Below are 22,779 nucleotides of genomic sequence, written 5' to 3'. Positions count from 1 at the left end.
GCCAGGAATTCAATGATGCACCTCTGCTTCTGACACACGTCCCTGGTGAGGGTTGCTTTCTTAGAGTCTCACACCGTCAATATCTGCAACAGAGAGATGAAACTTTCAGTCCATGGATGTATAAGTTCAGTCATCATAAAAACACAATTTGCAATCCCCTCTGATCCATTTGGACTGAATAAAAAATATATTACTTTTTGAACAACCCCTGTATAACCCAGACAATGACAGTGTATTTATTTATTTTGCCTGTTAGATCACCTTTATAAGGTTTCTACTGAAGCGATTAACTCCTACAATGTGCGTCAAATTTTATTGACTAGTTTTTGTTTTTTTCCAAGCGGTGCTAAAGAAATAAATCGACCCTATTAATTTTTTCTTTCGTGAATACTTTTTTCAGTTTTATTATGTAAATATGAATATTTCTCTTATTTTTGCGGATTATTTATTTTTTTTTTTTTTTTACACAGTGATCACCACTTATCAAGGCCCGGAAGCCACTCAGGGATAAGGGTTATTGCAAGTACATCACGTTAGTGAGGAGATTTTATGAAGTGTTTAATTAGGGGGGCGGTTCATTAGGAATTTGTTAACATTGGACTTGAAGACATCCAAGTTGTAGTCCGGAGGGAAGCAGGCAGACGGAACAGAGTTCCACAGGCGTGCAGTTCTAAGAAAGAAGCTTTGCTCATGAAATCCGCGTTTTGATTTAGGCACAGATATGGAGTGGGGGAAATTTTTCACAGTGGATTCAGCTAGACGGGTGTTTTTCGTGAAAGTTTGGCGAGGGGGGACCAGGGATTGGAGTTCAGACGAGCACCTGCCATGAAAATAACGATAAAACAAGGATAGGCTCGCAACGTCTCTTCTGTGGGAGAGGGGTTGCAGGGTAGAGAAAAGGGCATCCCCCACTAAACCACGAAGTCTATTTTGTACTCTGTCAAGGCATGATAGGCTGTTTTTGGCAGCTCCTGCCCAGATATGGCAACAGTATTCCATCCTTGGCCGTACTTTATTTAGGAAATAAATATTGAATTGCTTTCACAAACATTAGTCTGTTGCCATCCGGGCTTGGGGTTAGCGGCAGAGTTTTTTGTTTGTTTGTTTGTTTGTTTTGTAAGAAACAAATAATAAAATTAAAGAATTAAATTAAATTTAAATATATTAAATATCATAATAATGGTGTATTCAACACAAAATATTTCTGGAAAAAAAAAAGTGTTTTACACGACGGCGCCTGAGAATTAATATTTGCAAAATAAGCATGAAAACAAATAATATGTAAAAATCAGAAGTAAATTAAAAACTTAAAAGATAATTCGGAAAAAGAAAACAAAAAAAAAACGAATATTTGCAAAATACTTTCTTTTTTTTTTTTTTTTCAAATAAAAAAAAGATCTCTCAAAATTTGACAAATTAATACGGTGGGTTAATTTTCTGTTATCGTTTAGAAAATTAGAATAAACTTGTCAATAAAATTTGACAACCATTTGAGGAGCCAACAACCACTTCGATATAACCGTTTGATTTCGTTAAAATATCTTATGGTAACGTTTTTAAATTCCATAAATTAGTTTGGACGATTGAAATACAATGTTTAATCATTCAATTTATCATTTTATTTGTTTTTAAAATACACAAAATACGATATTGAGATTTGAGTTTATCGAGAAAATTTATTGTTGCATTAAAGATTCGATAAATTACTATTCCTGTTATGAAACGAATGTCATTAGTTGAATAGGGGAATGATTAAAGGGTGGGAAATCGGAATTTATCTCTTAGTTCACGAAAGTCGACGGAATCGCGTAACTTCTGTGGGAGAGAGAATTCGGTATCTTCCTGACAACATTTTAAGCAGAGCAGACACACTGTCCACGATGGAAGAGGAGAAGCCGCATGATGTAACTAGGTGAAGTTATTTATCTCCTTTACACGACGGGATGATATGACACACGGATCGGAAAGTGAAATTTGAAAAGCCAGTGCCTGCAACAAAAAAAAAAAAATGCCTAGACAGATCCGTCGGCATTCCCCAGTATGGGCGCCTAAGGTAATTAGTAGAGCTATGACAACAGCATATTCTTTTCATTGTTCTGGCTCTTAAATATATATCCATTAATATCTTATATGTTTTTATATAGACGGATGTTGTTCTCGGTTCATTACGTGTGTATAACTGTCTCGGATATATACCCGAGAGTCAAAAGAATATTCTATTGTCACAGCCCTAGTAATTAACAATGAATTAAGCCGTTTCTCATAATGATAAGACAAAGCCTGGGAGGGTCAATCTCTTATAACTTGCACAGAACTAGAGCCATAACTCAGTCAACATGGAACAAACCACCTCAACAATGACCGAGACTCTGTTGGCTTTGGTGCCAATAAGACAAGCTCTCTCTCTCTCTCTCTCTCTCTCTCTCTCTCTCTCTCTCTCTCTCTCTCTCTCTCTCTCTCTCTCTCTCTCCAAGCGGCAACAACCATGTCAAAATATGAATGGTCCTAACTACCTACATTAATAAACCTGCTTTTCTTATAAGCTAAAGTCAACGACCAGTGATTTTGTGTACAGACGATCAAGGAACTGGGTTCCCGACGACGACGGTGATATGCTTTACCCTCTAAAGTGAAAACATAACATTCCCCAGCATCCAAACAAAAACGACAATCCATCACAAAATATTTATCAAATACCCAAATGTCATGTATTCTTTATGTTATTATTTACAGAGCCAAAACGTCAGTTTTGAGTTTGAAGCAGTTCCGATACAAGACCAGACAAGAGAAAGGCAGTACTTAAACAATGCAATGGTACGTTTTACATCTTTACTATCTTTTTTATCGATAAAATATAGGTATTTCGGTTAAAAAAGGTTATTATTGGAAGGAGTGGTCTTGAAATTTGGACAGTAATATGTGTTACTGTAATGTTTTACGTGGGGATAACGGAACGCTTCCTTTTAGCGCGTAAATCTCGGCTGGCTAAAACGTTGATATAACAGGTCTCATTAAGCCAGATAAGTCATGTATACGAAAGACCTCCGTAAATCAGGTCAGATATCAACATAATGTCACGTTAAGCGAGTTCTATGCGGGTATAAAGAACCCTAAGGTCGACTACCTGAATCCGTAGTTCGAACCTATGGTAAATAGATAATTGTAAAGCGCCAATTCCCTCTTGTTGTAAAACGAAATTAAATCATGATTATATCATTCTATTAATGGCAATTTAGAAACAAAATAAATTGTACACATGTTCCTAAAGAATTCGGCAGCTGTCACGAGCATTATAGTTGTTATAACCACACAACTTGTCTGTCTGTCCAAACTACTCTGTCAATTTTTTTTTTTTTTTTTTTTTGTCTATTGGCTTGAAACTTGATATGTAGGGGACTCGGGCCTGTGGAACAAATTCAATTTGTTTTTAGCCGGTAAAATAGCCGATAAGGGTTCAAAAATTGAAAATAAAAATTGGACTTGCCGATTAAACGTGTTACTTCTACGCAACGGACATTTACATCTATACTTTTAACAACGTTATTTTTGTAAGTTTTAAATGCAGATAGTAACGAATAATGCCGGAGTTCTAAATAGTTTGGTTTCGATTCTAGCTGATGGCACTCAAATCGTATTTTAATTTTTATTTGTTACTTTTGTACAATATGATAAAATAAGTAACTTAGAGTACAATATAATAATAAAGAGGAAATTGTCTCTTTAATAATAAATACGAAATCTGCATGAATTTAAATATATTTAAACGTATTTTATGACTGAGCAATGAGTTACACTTCGGAGAAATAATCTAATAAAATACTTTTCAAATGGAGAATAACTCGTAATTGCTAATTTTATTTATTCAACAAAATTTGGCGTTTTTGTTATCTTAATCGCAAAAATTTACACTCAACTGTATTATTAATCATCCTGAGTTGTTTATTTAGTTCAATTGGTTTTATATTTTACTAGTTTTTGAAATATTGGCCGGTGTCTTCGCGTTATATTATATTGTAATTCTCAGCTAACTGTTTATATTTCCGGTTCATATACAATTCCTTTTCTAAACGTTACCTGTCTTTTGTTTCTACGATATTACAGTTCGATTTCCCTTAAAAATTCTCTCGGATTGTCACTTAAAATTTATTTCAAAATATTATATTAATTACGATGGAAGAAATCTTCCTTTCTTACTACTTAATTTAAGGATCCGGAATAGATTTTTAGTTTTCATTGTTTATCTCCGGATCCTTAATTAAGTAAATCTTGTTAAAGGTAGGTAACTGCGGATTTCTAATTTTTCTTGTTTCTTAAGATTCAGAGCTTCTATGTTCTTCCAGTATTATATTAGTCTACAATTATTTCTTCGTATCTATCATTTGTTTTACGGAGCCAATAAAAGATAAGACCTAATCTATGCCCCGACAAATTGCATTACCATTCATTTTCAATATTACACACACCCAACTAGTTAAAAGCATGTTTTAAACCATTTGTTTTTTACTGTTAACTTTACCGTGGTTTGATCTTAATTTCTATTATTAACTTTGTATGGCATCCAATGTTTTGTTTAAATTAGTAGTTCCAAAAAACCCATAAAAACAAAAAAAAACAGTAAATTCATTATATTTGATATTGACTCTTATTACCCTTCAATAAGGCCTGGACTATTTGAAAAATCACTAAAATTAGCAGAAAATTAAGCGAACATATCAAAACTAGAAATAGAGATCATGTAACTAGCAAGGAAAACCTTAATTAGATATAAGGATGAATTATGGACAAGAAATGATAGAGAGAACCATTTTTACGTAACGACGTATTGAAGGAGATTAATAAAAAGATACCGGGTTTTAATGGGGGCTTACATAGAGACTGTGCTTTATTCTTACTTAACTCAAGCGATAGGATTACAGAGAAAAATGAGGAAGAACATTCAAGTATTCTTTAAGGAACATAATTTAGAAAAAAACTATAGATAGGAACTGTAAGAAGGTGGATTTTTAGACTAATTCTAAATCTTATTGATAACACTTACGAACCACAAATCAAACCAAACATTATTTCACATTGATTATGATTACAACCATCCCAAATGCATGAAAAAAATGCGATCAACCCTAGTTTATCCAAAAGTATATCCGAGCTATCTCAAAATGAAAATTTATTCAACAAAAATAAAAACTATTACAATGAAGCCTGAATCCGGTTACCATGGGAAAATAAAATAGATATGAAAGGTTAATGATAAAAATAACACAATAAACCATACAATTTCATATAAAATGACAATGAAGAAAAGGAGTAGCGCGAAGAAGGAAAAGCGGCTTAAAAATAAGAATAAGGACAAAAAGAAAGAAGTCAGTTACAATGGGGAAGCACATAAGAGTGATAATATGATTAAAAATAGGAGAAATAGACGAAAGAAACAAGTTTTGTTTAACCCCCCTATTCAGTGAGCATATTCTAAATATAATACCTAGAGAATTTTATAAAATAATAGAGAAAAACTTTCCAACTGGAAACAGACTAAATAAAATAATTGACAAGAACATGATAAAACTATCCTTCTTGAGAACGGCAAACCTTGTAAGCACTATAATAGGCTCTAACAATAGTAAAATCAACATAATACTAAATAAGAATAGAAATGAAGCAGGGGAAATACATTCTGGGTCAAAATACAATTGTAGAGTACCGAACGAATGTCCGTTGGGGGATAATTGCTTGATTTCAAAACTTGTATACAAATATGAGGTTAAGGTGGATAACAATAGGAAAGTACACTTGGGGGATACGAATTACCCGTTCAAGGACAGATTCAGAAACCACCTAGCATCATTTAAAATCAGACTGAGAACGAACCTAATAGTGATAGAAATAATAATGTAATGTGAATAAAACAAAAATTACTATTAAAAACAAAAAGAACACAACTGCATTAGGCGATTAGATCAGGGAATTACGTAGAAATAATAAAGCATTTGATATAAAATGGTCAATAGTGCATAAGGGTAAGAAATACCAACCTAGTTAATCGAAAAGGTGTAATCTATGCTAACTTGAAGTTTATTACATAGTAAATTCTAAAGAAGAAATTTTAAACAAAACATTGGATGCCATACAAAGTTGTCTTCACAGAAATAAATTCCGACTCTCGCTACTAAAATCTAGTTAGAATAAACTCCAAAAAGGCATCATCACTAGACACCATTAGTATAAAGACCACATAAATTTTACAATGAAAAGTCTAAGGGTAAAATAGTTTAATAACTGAATAGGTATTAAACTTAACTTAAGGTAAATTGAACGGTTACAACGGAATATGAAGAAGAGCAATGAATCAAATCTTAATAATACTTATGGAAATTAAGATCAAACAACAGCAAAGTCAACAGTAAAAACAAATGTTAATTTATTTACTGCGGACTATTATTCTCATCTTTACTAGTTGTTTCACGACGTTTCTTTCAACTATTCCTATGGCCTTCATCAGTGAGACGACGACAACTATGGATGGTAGTGGTGATACGATGACAACTACGGATGGCAGTGATTGCTGAGAATGCAGTTAGGAGAGTCGAAGTTCCTATCCATCGCGGTTACCACCTGACGAAGGCCAGAGGAAGAGTTGGCCGAAACGTCGTGAAACAACAACTAATAAAGATGAGAATAATAGTCCGCAATAAATAAATTAATATAAATAATACTCATCTCAATAACGAATTCCAATTAAAATAATAAATATACTATTCGGTACGGACCCGACCATGGAAGATCGGATAATAAAAATAAACGTGGATTTATAAGATAAAAAAAATCCAATCTTGATCGTCATTCGGGGCCCGTGGCGCGGTTGATAGAGACGTTAAATCTCTACGGTTCCAGATGATGATTTTCTGAAGACAGCGGTTTCAATCCTACCCAAAGCCGGCCAGAGGCTTACTTGGCCAAAAACGTAGTGAGATGACAACAACTATGGATGGCAGTAATTGCTGAGAATGCAGTTAGGAGATTCGAAGTTCCTATCCGTCGCGGTTACCACCTGACGAAGGCCAGAGGAATAGTTGGCCGAAACGTCGTGAAACATGAACTAATAAAAATGAGAATAATAGTCCGCAAGAAATAAATTAATATAAATAATACTCATCTCAATAATGGATTACAATTAAAATTAAAAGAAATGGTTTAAAACATGTTTTTAACTAGTTGTTGGGAGTGTGTAATATTGAAAATGAATGGTAATTCAAATTGTCGAGGTTTATCTTTCATTGGTTTCGTAAAAACAAACGATGAGTACGAACAAATAATTATATAATATTGCAAGAACATAGAAGCTCTGAATCTTAAGAAACAAGAAAAATTAGAAATCCGCAGTTACACAACTTTAACAGGATTTACTTAATTAAGGACCCGGAGATAAACAATGAAAACTACAAATCCACTATTAATTCAGGATCCTTAAATTAACTAGTAAGAAAGGAAGATTTCCTCCATTAAATTAATCCTGTTGAAATAAATTTTAAGTAACAATCCAATCGTAAGAAAAGAATATTTCAAGAACTAGTAAAATCTAAAACCAGTTGATTAAGTAAAAAATTCAGGATGACTAACAATACAATTAAGTGTAAATTTTTGCGATTCAGATAAGTAAAGCGCCAAATTTTGTTGAATAAATACAATTAATAATTCAGAGTTATTCCCCTTTGAAAAGTATGTATGATTATTTCTCCGAAGTGTACACAAAGATCACAATAATAAATAACAATCTTCAACATCTTAAGCCACTAGTATGGAATGTAAATTTATTTTATTTCATTTTATTGTGCAAAAACCCTATTACATTGCAGTAGATTTGTAATAGCAATAGACTTTCCAGTTTAAATTAAAATCGATTTGTAACACCGGAAAAACATAAGATACGAAACTTTTTTCCGGGTGGGTTTAGAACAAAGATTAAACGTTAAATTCAACCGAATTACTTGGAGATGAGAAACAAATAACGCACAAAAAAGAACAAATTAAATTAATAAATTAAAGATCTCAATAATTAAGAATCATGGCCGGATTCAAAGTAATTCTAGATTAACAATTTTTACCGTAATTTTAATCTTATAAACAGAAATACGAAAATAGGGGCCCAAAAATTTTAATAAACACCAGAACATGACTTATCCAAACATGCTGATGAGGACCACACTGCTTGGTACCGTTAATAACAGAATGAAAACATGTTCAATTACGTATTAATCTTGTATTTTTTCAAGAAGTCTGATGAGATGCCAACCTTGAAGGTTTTTGGACAATAGAAAGTTTGAAATTATCTAGTTGATATCGAAACAATTTGCAACATTCGAGAAAATAAAAAATGCAGCATGCGTACCGCAAATTTAACCGACATAAGTCCAGTTCAAACAGGCAGAAGTATATAGAAGCTAGAAGTAACTGCAAGAAAGAAATAGCGACAGCTAAGAGAGAAGTTACTGAAACCCCCCAAAAATGCATTGAAGTACAGAAATTAGGAACCTGCGACTTCTGGAAAATCTACAACAGTGTAGTAAATAATAGGCAATCAACAATTCACCCACTATCCAACAATCACGAGGTTGTTTGCTCTGCAACTGAGAAGGCTAACATGCTTGCCAGTCGGTTTGTCTCCAACTCCACACTGAACCCTGCCAACCACCCCCTTACATGACTTTCCTTTGCGGACAGACGCTACACTAGACAATCTGAAAATCACCCCTTCTCAGGTGCATGCTATCATAAGAAATCTTGACACTTCAAAAGCATGTGGACCTGATTTCATCCCGGCTGTGCTATTAAAAAAGTGCTCCGCCGAAGTAGCTCCAGTTCTCTCCAAACATTACAACAAATGCCTCTTGCTTTCCTGCCTGTCCTCCAAACATTACAACAAATGCCTCTTGCTTTCCTGCCTGTCCTCCAAACATTACAACAAATGAATCTTGCTTTCCTGCCTGCTGGAAAACTGCTTCTGTTGTACAAGTTTTCAAGAATTCTGGCGAAAGAACTGACCCATCAAATTATCGCCCCATTAGCCTCCTCCCACTTTTCGCCAAAATATTTGAGACCATAATTAACCAAGCTCTAGTCCACCACCTTACAGATGCTAAACTTCTGATTGACCAACAATATGGATTCAGGCAAGCCCGTTCCACAGCAGACATCCTAAGTAATCTCAGAACGTATATACCATTTACTGGACAAAGCAGAGGAGGGTAGAGTGGTAGCTCTAGATATATCTAAGGCTTTTGACAGGGTATGGCATGAAGGTCTTCTCAGGAAAATTAGATCATATGGTATCACTGGAAGAATACATAACATAATTAAATCATTCTTAGATAAGAGAAAAATCCAGGTTGTCCTCGACGGTCGTACATCTAAACAATATGATATAAATGCGGGAGTGCCTCAGGGGTCTATCCTTGGACCTCTGTTATTCCTAATATTCATAAATGACCTCCCTGACAAAATTGCATGTGAGATGGGTATATATGCTGACTACACCACGCTCTATAACAGACACGACAGGAAAACAAATGAACACATATCCAAGGAAATGGCAGAAGCACTAGAGGATGACCTTCAATCTGTAGTGGAATGGGGACATAAATCAAGGGTCACATTAAATGCTGCCAAGACTAAACTCGTTTCCTTCAATGATTACAAGAACCCTTCTCTACCACCAATAGCAATAGCCAATGACTCTTTATCTGAAAGTACATCTTTTAAACTCCTCGGCGTAACACTCACAGGAAACATGAGTTGGAACAATTACATTGAGAGTATTGCCAGGACCGCTGCGAAGAAGGTAGGCTCTCTCTACCGTGCTAAAAAGCTACTAACGCCCGAAAGTATCCTATACCTCTATAAGGCCACCATTCGCCCATGTATGGAGTATTGTTGTCATATTTGAGCTGGTGCATCTGCCACTAATCTCTCGCTCCTAGACAAGGTTCAATAGAGAGTTGCCAATCTGATAGGTCCTGAACTGTCATCTAAACTTCAGCCTCTGTCCCATCGACGAAATGCTGCATCCCTCTGTCTGTTCTACAAGTACTTTAACGGTGAATGCTCTGATGAACTGCAAGCACTTGTTCCCCCTCGACGTAAATACCCCCCGACAAACCCGACAAGCAGCTAAATCCCATCCCTTCACAGTAGAGATCCCTAGATGTAAGACAGCCTTCTACTCCAGTAGTTTCTTCCCCCAGAACAGCTAGACTTTGGAATTCCCTTCCGGGTCCCTGCTTACCCAACTGTACTGACACGCAGAAGTTCAAGTGCAACGTGAACCGACATCTTGCTGCCCAACTCCCTACACAGTACTCCTGATGCCTATGTCACTAATAGTAGCCCCCTACAACAAAGTGGCAATGTGCCTTGTTTGGGATGAAAATGTAATAAAAAATGTCAGGTAACCTTATTTCATTGTTATCTTTTGTTTTTGTAAATATGTATGAATGCTTGATCATAAAAATGTATATTCGAGTCAATTTACCTGACTTTATTTTTTTATTTATTTTTTTTTTTACACAGTGATCACCACTTATCAAGGCCCGGAAACTACTCAGGGATAAGGGTTATTGCAAGTACATTACGTTAGTGTGGAGATTTGATGAAGTGTTTACTTAAGGGGGAGGTTCATTAGGAATTTGTTAACATTGGACTTGAAGACATCCAAGTTGTAGTCCGGAGGGAAGCAGGCAGACGGAACAGAGTTCCACAGGCGTGCAGTTCTAAGAAAGAAGCTTTGTTCATGGAATCCGCGTTTTGATTTAGGCACAGATATAGAGTGGGGGAAATTTTTCACAGTGGATTCAGCTAGACGGGTATTTTTCGTGAAAGATTGGCGAGGGGGGACCAGAGATTGGGGTTCAGACGAGCACCTGCCATGGAAATAACGATAAAACATTGATATATGCACATTTCCACTGACTAATAGATTGTAATATATTAAACCTTTGGAAAATTTTTCTAATATATATATATATATATATATATATATATATATATATATATATATATATACATATATATATATATATATATACTAGCAAAAGTACCCGTCGTTGACTGGGTTCAAAAACAGCCTACAGAAAATGGACTGATTTATGAAAGTATAATAGATTATGAAAAGGAAGGGTTGTAAAGAGATAGCTTCGAATTTGGGTGTATCAAAACCAAAGCAAAATATGACAAAAATAGATAAACCCCATAATTTATTATATCATACCTTTTCACACTGAAACACGTATCACAATATTCTGTGGATCTATATTAAGAAACCTGTTTAAACTTTGTGACATATTTCCATTCTATGGAGGTCAGGTGCGAACAAACACCCAATAATTTTATTATACCATATTTCTTCAAACTGAAACATAATTATCAAAGTATACTTACGCAGATAGATATGAAAAGTCTTTATTAAAGTTTGTGTCTATGGACGCCAGGCGCGAACGCATACCCCATAAATTTGTAATTTTTTTTATTTCCATACTTTGTCGACCAGGTGCTAACGCAGACCCCACAATTTTAATGAATCATCATTATGCCAGATCAAACATACCCATTCCTGTGTCTCGATACATCTTCTATCATTATATGTAATCAGTTTTTTAAAATAGTCAACCATAGAGGAGCCTATTCCTGACCAGACACACACACACACACACACATTTAGCTTTATATATATATATATATATATATATATATATATATATATATATATATATATATATACGAGCAAACAGTTAATAAAACATGTTAAAAACACTTTGAAATGAGTTAAAAACATATTTAATCTGAAAAGGAAACACTAGATAAGTGGATAGTCCTTAATCCGCGGAGTTTCGAGAAATACTTTCCTTCTCATCAGAGGGTAGGAATTAGCAAAATGCGGGATCGGATTTTGCATGCAAAAAGTATTTGATGAAACAACAAGTAAGTCAAAGATTATACAAAAAAGTGAAGCAGATGGAATATGGTAAAGAAAAAGGCAATTACACGTGAATGGATAGTCTGGTGGAAGATAAATAAAATCCGTATTAAGGACTATCCACTTATCTATTGTTTCCTTTTCAATTAAATATGTTTTTAACTCATTTCAAAGTGTTTTTTAACATGTTCTATTAACTATTTGCTCGTATTATATACTCTATGTCCTATTTGGTTTTATCGAGCTTTTTCATCTGGCTGAGATTACTTTATAAATATTAATTCTTTAATATTTATAATATACTTTAATTTTACCATCTTGGATCATTTTGGTAAATTTAATTGTAATTTTTATTTTATTATAAGCTCCCGTTTGGTTGAGCTTTTTATTCTCTCCAGATATGTTTGAAAAGGAACACATTCCTCTGTCTGCCAAAAATAGCTATATTCCTACCAAACAAGAATATATCCACAAATTTGTTCTCGCTTTGAACACTTTCCTAGAAAATATAAGGTGGAAGACTTATCACCATGACTTAAGCATTGAAAATAAACTTAAAGCGCCTATTTCCTCTGAAGACCAACTTCACACAGAAATCTTAACAAATGAACTCCCTATCAACTCTCATAGAGAACAAAAGAAATTCGAAAGAATTGCTGCCAAATTTTATGAATTAAAAACCACTGCCCACCCCAAATACAACCCTTATCTCGAGGAGTTTGAGAATTCCATGTTAAATTTAGTCAAGAAAATTAAATTTAGAAACAAAAACACCATTATAATCCGGTTACTCGAAAAATAAATAATTTTGCCGAAAAAGTTAAAGAGAATAAACATATATTCGTCCCTGCTGATAAAACAAAAAATTATTATAAACTTGACTATCCTACATATAAAAAACTTTTTTATAAAGAAGTTAATAAATCTTATAAAATAGTCCCTCTTTAGACTTTAGATTCCATTAATTCTGAAACTAAACTTTTACTGACTTCTATGAATATTCATAACTTCACTGAAATAATTTCTCCGGGTACTCCTAGATTCACCCTCAAGGATCATAACCCTAATTTCTATGACAACCCCTCCATCAGATTGATCAGTCCATCTAACTCTGACTCAGGAGCTGTAAGCAAAAATATCTTAGATAGAATCATCCCTCTATTAAAGAAAAAGTAAATTTCCGTCTTTGGCTGAATTCAGATTCCGTAATTAATTGGTTTGTCTCCCTTAAAAATAAACACCTCCTTAACTTCATAACCTTTGACATCCAAAATTATTATCAATCAATTTCTCCGATCCTTTTAAATAAGGCTATTATCTTTGCTAAAAGAAATTCTGACTTAACTAATTTAGAAATAAAATTAATTCTCCTAACGAGAAAGTCCCTTATACAATTTAACAATAAGCTTTGGACAAGAAAGGATACCCCTGATAATTTTGACATCTTGATAGCTGCTTCTGACTCTGCAGAAGTTACCGATTTAGTGGGACTCTTCTTACTGAAGAACTTAAATACCACTTTAAACATATCCAAGAGGGCCTTTATAGAGACGATGCCTTTTTTACTACAGCAGCCAGGCCAAGAGAGTACAACAAAACAATTAAAAAATTACATAACTTCTTCAATAACTTTGGCCTTTCTATAACTACCGAACCAAATAAAAAAACTTCAAATTTTCTAGATGTTACACTTAATCTTAACACCGAAACTCATAGCCCCTATCATAAACCTAATATTACGCTTTTATACGTCCATAAATCTTCTAACCACTCCAACTCAACTATATAACCTATAGTACCATCCGTCTCTAGAAGAATTTCTGCTCTTTCTGCTGAAAAAAAAAACTTTTAATCATAATGCTACTTTCTTCAATAATGCCTTATGGAACTCAGGACACAAGGAAAAGATTAAATACGGTTTAAATCTGTAATCGCACACAATATGACTCGTATGAAACCAGTTCAAATAACAAGATCTGCCGCTATTAATAACAATGAACCAGTTTACATATATAATCCAAACCAAAATACTAATCGCAATACCTCTAACCCACTCAGTCGCATCAGGAGAAAGAAAAATATTTGGTTTAATCCTCCATTTAGCCTAAATGTCAAAACTAATATACCTAAGGAATTCTTCAACATTGTACAAAACTCTTTTAAATACCCACACAGATATAGTTCTATTTTCAATAAAAATTCAATCAGGATTTCTTATTCAACAATGCCTAATTTAGCACAAAGAATCTTAACATCTAATAACAAAAAAATTAAATCAGCCAAAAAATCCCTTTCTCAATTAAACCCAAAACTAACTGTAATTGTAATAACAAACATCCTTGCCCATTCAATAATGATTTCATCCATAAAGATGTTATATATTCTTGCACTATTACTGAGCTCCCACGCAATCCTCCCATAACAGACACTAATATTTCGTCTTCAAGTTATTCTTTTTCCCATCCTCCATCTGATATAGTTACTAATCCAATACACCACTCCAGCAGCCCCTCCGTCTACAATCATACAACTAGTAATAATAATAATAATAATAATAATAATAATAATAATAATAATAATGAGAATAATAATATTTCTCCTAACAGCCATCCTAACGCTAACAACACTCATTATCCCCTCCAAAATAGTCCTCATACAGACATTGTCCCACCATTTGTTGAACACTATGAACAAAATTCAAACCATTTAACTAATACAAATCAGCAAATTAATATTAATACCAGACCTCGAGCTTTTAATAAAGTACATACATATATCGGCGCTACTTCAACATTAATTAAGAAAAGAATATCAAACCACATTTCTTCTTTTAACAACCATAATTCTAATAATAACCAAGGAACTTCTCTAACCACTTTAATTAAAAAACTTAACTCTAACAATACTCCCTTCTCAATCAAATGGACTATCATAAAAAAGTTAAGTCTTATACTCCAGGCTCTAAGTCATGTCGCCTCTGCACAACCGAAGCTATAACTATAATTACTTCCCCCTCAAAGTAACAATATAATAAATTCTAAAAATGAACTGATCTTTTTCTGTAAACGTAAGTCCAAATTTAATTATGGCAATTTTGAAATTACATAGTTATTACTTTTACCTTTTATATAGATATAAAAAAAATTTCTTTAACTGTTTCGTTTTTTCTACATACCTCTTAATACTTTATAATTTAATAATCCTTTATTTATTTATTTATTATTTCTTCTTTGCACGGCCGGTTTTTATCTGCATTTTCTGCTTTATTCTTTAAACTTTCCTATCTATCTAATATATCAATCTACCCACACTTTCATATCTTGTATGTATATTTACTTATATTTTACTATACGCATTTACTTTTTTCTTGCTTTTTTTCTGAATTTGCAGATACCGGCCATCCTCTCCCCTTAAATAATTTTTATTTTTTATTTCATATTTTATTTTTTATTTGTTTATTTATTTATGGCTTATTCATTATTTATTTTCTATTTATTAATTTATTTATTTATTTATTTATTTTCCAATTAGTGTGTTCTAACAACTCTTGCTGACATTTTTTAAGTGATGACCTGTACATTTCAGTTGACCTATATTATTTTGCCCTATATATTTTGTTCGCGCCTTTAACATTTCCTGTCTGTGTCATTTTGACATTTGTTTCTCTATTTTATATTTAATTCTAGCACCAATTAATTTTTCCCCTTCTCTTTTTTCCCCTGATCTTTCATATTTATGTATATTTATGCCTCGACAGTAGAGTGAAAAGCATATCTTATTTTTCTTTTATTAATATTATTGGAATTTTTTTCCTTTTTTCCCTTGTACACATTTTTATGAATTATTCCATGGATTTCTGCCTTTGGATTATTTTGGACCATCTCCAAACTACGGGATTTCCTTGGATTTTACTTGTGCAAATGGAAATTCAATTAACTTTCTTGAAGTTATATATTTGGATTTTACCGTTACTGGATTATTTCTTTTCCACCAGACTATCCATTCACGTGTAATCACCTTCTTCTTCACCATATTCCATCTGCTTCACTTTTTTGTTATCAAGTATGATCTTTGATTTACTTGTTGTTTCATCAAATACTTTTTGCATGCAAAATCCGATCCCGCATTTTGCTAATTCCTACTCTCTGATGAGAAGGAAAGTATTTCTTCGAAATTCCGCGGATTAAGGACTATCCACTTATCTAGTGTTTCCTTTTCAGATTAAATATGTTTTTAACTCATTTCAAAGTGTTTTTAACATGTTTTATTAACTGTTTGCGCGTATTATAAGCTGTATTTCCTATTTGGTTTTATCGAGCTTATACATCTGGCTGATATTACTTTATAAATATTAATTCTTTAATATTTATAATATACTTTAATTTTACCATCTTGTATCATTTTGGTAAATTTAATTGTAATTTTATATATATATATATATATATATATATATATATATATATATATATATATATATATATGAGTGGGCTTCGACCTTTGTTAGTGGTGATTCATTCGTACAATAAATATATGTAAAAAAAAAAATAAATGGATACAAGCGTATGATTATTAATTCATATTTTCTATACTTCCTATCTTTTTCTAGGATGGATCAAACATAATGGTGGTTGATAGGCCGTTTTCCCAAGCAATTCCAATCTTCAAAGGGCCAGTTATGTACGCTGGGAACAGAAGTTCAATGGACGCTTTGTACAACCCGTATTATCAACGCCAATATAAAATGTGAAAAAAAAGTACCAGAAATATCTGACTCCAAAATATTTGGAAATGAAAAAAAAAAATGCCACAAAAAATTGTACAAGAAAGACAGTGTAAATATACTTATTTAAATATGAACTGAACGAAGATAGTGAACGTCGAATTGATAAAACGAGTAGCCGAACACTTCAGAGTTGTCTCAATCGTTATATGCTTTATGTTAGCAAGTCTACGCAGAAGACTGTGTCTGTTACTTATAAATAATCAGGTTTCATTTACTAAACTAAATTTCCATTTTTTTAATGCAAGACTTCATAATGATGTCGCCATTTTGGTGCTGATAACAAATAAGTATTTGAGCGGATTATTTGGATTATTCGAGCTGTTTTTTGTTTATTTGGACTGTTCATAGCTAGGGTTTTATTGAAAGGCATAGCAACTTATAAGCGTCCACAGTTGGCCCGTGCCCGCTATAGAAAGGCACTGACGCACAGATCCGGGACCTTTCCGATACAACAATAATACAAACATGCAAATTTAGACGGATTATTTTTTATTTATTTTCTTTTTCGAGATAAATCTGTCGCTTGTGTTTTTAATTTTCAGTTAAGAGAGAAAACGGAAGAAAAGAATGAAGATGGAGAAGCGAACATTTCGTCGTGAGAGAAAGAAAGAGCACAATATAATCCGACTCGAGTGTGTGTTTTGTTCTCAGTTCGAAATAATTTACATAACTAAAATAGGAATTAATTCCCTAAAAATATCGTTTAGTCACGGAAAATCTTTTAGTTATCTTAATAGCGTCTCGGACGATATAACCCCCGACCTTCATCCGGTGTATCTTCAGGTGTCGAACTCAGGAATCCTTCTGTCGAGACCGGATTAACGTCTAAAGTGATTCGTAATTGTATTTTTAGCTCTGATGATTGAGCCTTCAACCTTCATTAGACTGTCAGTTAGAACTGATTATGACTTACCATTTTTCCGCTACGACACGGGTCCTTACTGAAAAAGGTCGGAGGTTATATCAGCAGAAATGTTAGGAGAATAAAATACGAGATGATAAAGTGTTTCTAATAATTCAAATAATACAAATTATCAATCATCTTAAAAATTCAGAAGAAAATAAAGTTTTATTTAAGAATTTAGTACCTCGACCGATACTTCAGAATCATGACGGGTGGCTAACTAATTTAAGGCCACGACTCCGAGACCGATAGTGAATATGAAGGGCATATATATAAACAATACCCTAATAAATAGACAAGGATTAGATGTTTTCTTTAATAGTGTTTGTAGATGATCGTATGCACTGTTTATTATCGCGGAGTAAACCTTCAAGCTCGTTACATAGTACTGATTATTACTTAGAACTTTATCCGTTATGTCACAGGTCCTTGTTGAAGAAGGTCAGGAATTACATCATTCGAAACGTTGTGAGAATAATATCTACGATGAGAATAGTAGTTCGAATAATTTAAATAATACAAAGTATCAGTCCTAATCTAAAAATATTTTGAAGCAAGTACTTTTATTTAAAATGTTTTTTTAACACATAAAGTTCTGGGAGACATTTTCGTGCGGCAACTATTTTGACTTCAGAATTATCTAAACCAATTCGTGCGGCAACTATTTTTGACTTCAGAATTATCTAAACCAAATTTAGTGCCTTGACCGACACCTTTTGATTATGATGGGAGAAAGGGTGACGTAATTTAACGTCACGATGCCGATCCCGGAATTAGAGTCAGTGTTGGACATGAAGGGCATATGTATAAATAATACCTTAATATATATATATTAATAATGTAAAATAAGTGATATATGAATATCTTTTTTATTAAAGCGAATACATAACATATATATATATTTATGAATAAAAAATTAAGTATAAATAAAATATGACGATACAATAATCGACAAATCGTTTGTGTTTTATCAGTATTGACGGTTTTTGCCAATTTTAATAATCGATTGATTATCGCTACATTATCCCATTCCTTGTTTACAGAAAAGAAAACAGCCAACCTGTAACATAGTGCATATGAGAACGTGAGGAAATATTAGCAAAGGATGGCTGCCTCGCGAAGAGATTAGCAGCAGCAGCCGAAAAACACGCATATGCAAATTAGGAAATATGTGCGAGTTGGCGCGACAAGAAAAAGAGAAAACGGACATGTGCTTGAGAGAGAAGCAAAATGCGCGTCGAACCAAATAGACGTGTAAAGTTGAAAACGAGAATGGGCCGGTTGTGGCCGGCATACGGTCGGGGGAAAGAGAAATGCGAACCAGTCTAGATGGGCATGTGGCAGCGAGAGACTTTTTTAAAAGTGCTGACGAAAGTAATCGTAATAAATGCTTCTGTTAAAAAAAGAGAAAAATGCTGACCAGATTTTTTTTAAATGTCTTTCCTTTGTTTGTTTGTTTGTTTGTTTGTAACGTTGCCGTTACAAACCCAAAAAAGGGTTTATATAAATTATTTTGGGGAATTTGTAGTTTGTTTGCTTCACTATTTAATGTCGCTAAACATGCGTACGACATAATCACGTTGATACACCAGTTCTCGTTAGATCACTGAAGTTAAGTACTTTGAGCTGGTGTACCAGATGGGTGACCATTTAGAAATATCAGACAATGTATACAGAAGGACGTACACACTTTCGGTAACTCTTGCATCCCACCTAGTCTCCATCTGTCTCAACCCTGTCTTGCGATTGGATCAGACTGGTTGAGATGAAAGGGGGAAAGGTTTAAAACTTTTCTTAAAATAAAAATTTCGTTCCTAGTTTTTTACATGTTTTGATCTTTTATTGAACTATTTTCGTCTTAAAAATAACTTATTTTATTGAAACTTTTCTTTCAAAAAATTCTTAAAATTCATAAAAAAAACTTTTGATTTTCGTTCATAGCTGTTTCCATGTTTTCATCTTATTTCATTGAAAAAATAATAAACATTTATTGAAAAAAACATATTTCTTTAATATAATTAAACTGATGGTAAGAGTAAGTCTCATCTTCTTGTGTTAAATTTTCTTTTCAGTGTTTTGAATTTAGCAGCGTTCACGTCAACTTTTCTCCTGCAACTCTTCCGGCTATTTACTGTGATTTGCCGGAAGATGCTGATGCGGCTTTGTATCAGGTTCTTAATCAATAGCGAATTTGTTTTATATCAAATACATCCAACGAGATTTGTTTGTTTGTAAATGACAAGAAAATTATGAATAAAAAAAGTAGATGCTTATTATGCTAATCTACGCTAGAATTTAGAATAGTAATACTTTAAATTTTAGTAGAAACAGACCAGTAGCTTTGTTTTTCTTTAGAGTTGAAAACCTTCAAATTGGAGAAGTTGGTTTTCCATCTTTATTTTTACTTTCATTCGCCCAAACATACTGCTAGTGAAGTACACATTATTCTTTGATTCTTAGATTGGCACTCAGAACCAAGAGTTTCAGTTTTTATTTATTCAAACCAAGCAGTTTACGAAGTCAATAGTATAAAAAGATTAAGTATACATTACTTACAAAAACTAATACTGTAAACTTACATTTTTATCCCGGAATATGCCGAGTAGAACAAATTGTCCAGGCCATTTACCAATTTTATACCCCTTCATTTCACAATAATATGAAGTAAATGATGTTGATAAGGACAATAGTCTGAAGAGAATTAAAAAAATATTACAAATATAATAATAATATAATCTTCAAGTTTTTCATTTTGAACAATTGCAAGTAGAAGAAATGGTCCCGATTAATTCTTAATTTAATGTTTAACAATAAGATGAAGATAAAGTATGTTGACAAAGACAAAAGTTTTAATATATATCACTCATCAATAAGCATACAATTATTAATCGCGGACAACGCTGAGTAAAGGATATAGTCTTGGTCAGTTCCTAATTATTATATTTCACCCCCATTTCACAATGATATAAAGATAATACTGTATTATAATTAAGTAGCTTTTCCTGTATACAACATAATAAAAGTTCTCTATCCCTCGGTATTTAAACACACATTCTCTACCTAAACATTGTTACAGTAAATAATGAAAATATATACGCAATCTATGTGTATAAATTCATATTCCTGTCTGTTTGCTTGATCGCTCACAATCTGATTAATATATATGAAAGTCCATTAGTGTCCTATTTCATTTATTTATATATATAGTATGATTCTTGCAAAATATACAATTAAGGGGCGAACTCATTTGCATATTATATTAAGGAAAATCGATTTTACTAAATAGCTGTATGTTAGTTACTGTTTATAGTGAGAGAAATTATGCAAGTTTTCCATTTAAGACTGTTATTTAAGTTGATTTATATTGATAATATATTTAATTTAATTTATTTTGAATTATTATTACTGACATCGATTTTTTTAGAAATCGGTTTCGAATTATTTCTCCTGATTATTATATAAGTCCCAAACGTCGGTTTGCGTGCTTGTGTGTATGTTCGCATATTCGCTAAAAACTTTCGTCAGTCGCATTAGACCGGGTCGAAACAGGTACTATCTGAGAGAGCGATCACTCGGGCGTATAATATTAGAATTAGAGGGAAAAAAGATTAATTCTGTGGTAGTCAACTGGACCATTTCTTGCAAGGGCGATCATTTTTCGCGTCGCCTTTTTTTACAAGTAACGTACGCGTTTATGGTTATAAACTTTATTTTTTCAGGATCCTGATGTCATAAGTCGTCGTGGGACGCTTGACAAACGTGTTTACCACTTACCCTTTTCCTTTTTCCCCTCTTTCGCGTATCAGATTCGAGCCTGTCTACGCGGTTATTAATTAATTAATTTATTTATTTATTTATTTATTTGCGGTCGTACGAACACTCGTAATTTTTACTGACACAAAAGTCTAGGTTGTCATTTACTTCTTCAGGTCGTTTGGGGGGGGAGTTGCTCAATATCCTTAGTACATCAGCTCTGTCCAAACCGAATTTCATGTCCACCCGGGTAACGCCGGGTATTCATGCTAGTATTATACAATCTTATAATATTATATGTGTATATACATGCAATAATTGAACTAATTATATATATAGCATGTATCATAGTTTTTTTTTGTTTTTTTTTTACACAGTGATCACCACTTATCAAGGCCCGGAAGCCACTCAGGGATAAGGGTTATTGCAAGTACATTAAGTTAGTGAGGAGATTTGCTGCTGAAGTGTTTACTTAAGGGGGCGGTTCATTAGGAATTTGTTAACATTGGACTTGAAGACATCCAAGTTATAGTCCGGAGGGAAGCAGGCAGACGGAACAAAGTTCCACAGGCGTGCAGTTCTAAGAAAGAAGCTTTGTTCATGGAATCCGCGTTTTGATTTAGGCACAGATATAGAGTGGGGGAAATTTTTCACAGTGGATTCAGCTAGACGGGTGTTTTTCGTGAAAGATTGGCGAGGGGGGACTAGAGATTGGAGTTCAGACGAGCATCTGCCATGGAAATAACGATAAAACAAGGACAGGCTCGCAACGTCTCTTCTGTGGGAGAGAGGTTGCAGGGTAGAGAAAAGGGCATCCCCCACTAAGCCACGAAGTCTATTTTGTACTCTGTCAAGGCAGGATAGGCTGTTTTTAGCAGCTCCTGCCCAGATATGGCAATAGTATTCCATCCTTGGACGTACTTGGCTTTTATATAGATAGAGAATTGCATCAGTAGTGAGATATCTTCTGGAGCGGTAGAAGGATCCCACCATCTTTCCAGCGACCTTGGCAACAGACTTGATGTACGTGTTCCATTTCAGATCAGGAGTAAAGGTCAAACCCAGAAGCTTGTCAAAACACGGAGCCTCACCCAGACGAGAGCCATCCATCACAATTGATGCCAGCTGGGGATCAGAGCGTTGATGATGTAAGGATAGGAGTTTGGTTTTGGATGCATTAAAGGTAACCAGCCACATCTTCCCCCACTGAACCACGCGCTCGAGATCAGAGGAGAGAGAATTAGAGAGAACTTTGTCATTTACAGCCTTTGATGCGTTGCCGTAGATGGTTGTGTCATCAGCATAGATGTCAACGAATGATTTAAGTATGTGTTTAGGGAGGTCATTGATGTAGATCAGGAAGAGAGTTGGGCCCAG

At 33.7% G+C, this 22,779-nt stretch overlaps 1 protein-coding gene across 3 annotated transcripts in view; it reads left to right on the top strand.

The window, feature by feature from the left end:
• LOC145279653 (adhesion G protein-coupled receptor B3-like) overlaps positions 1-17,221 on the top strand; it is a 267,375-nt gene extending 250,154 nt beyond the window's left edge. For 2 of the 3 annotated variants that reach the window (XM_080130888.1, XM_080130886.1), the window contains exons 32-33: positions 2,734-2,814; positions 16,569-17,221. In XM_080130888.1, coding sequence (XP_079987014.1) covers positions 2,734-2,814; positions 16,569-16,709 — 222 coding nt within the window. In that variant the 3' untranslated portion in view covers positions 16,710-17,221. The remainder of the gene's footprint in view (positions 1-2,733; positions 2,815-16,568) is intronic. The other variant, XM_080130887.1, reaches the window with a different exon arrangement.
• The last annotated feature ends 5,558 nt before the right edge of the window (positions 17,222-22,779 follow it).

Source organism: Euprymna scolopes, chromosome 7 (assembly GCF_053919585.1).
Source record: "Euprymna scolopes isolate OS-2025 chromosome 7, ASM5391958v1, whole genome shotgun sequence".
Classification (NCBI taxonomy): Eukaryota; Metazoa; Mollusca; class Cephalopoda; order Sepiida; family Sepiolidae; genus Euprymna; species Euprymna scolopes.
Note: the sequence above shows the minus strand (reverse complement) of the source record. Positions and strands in the feature narration are given on the sequence as shown.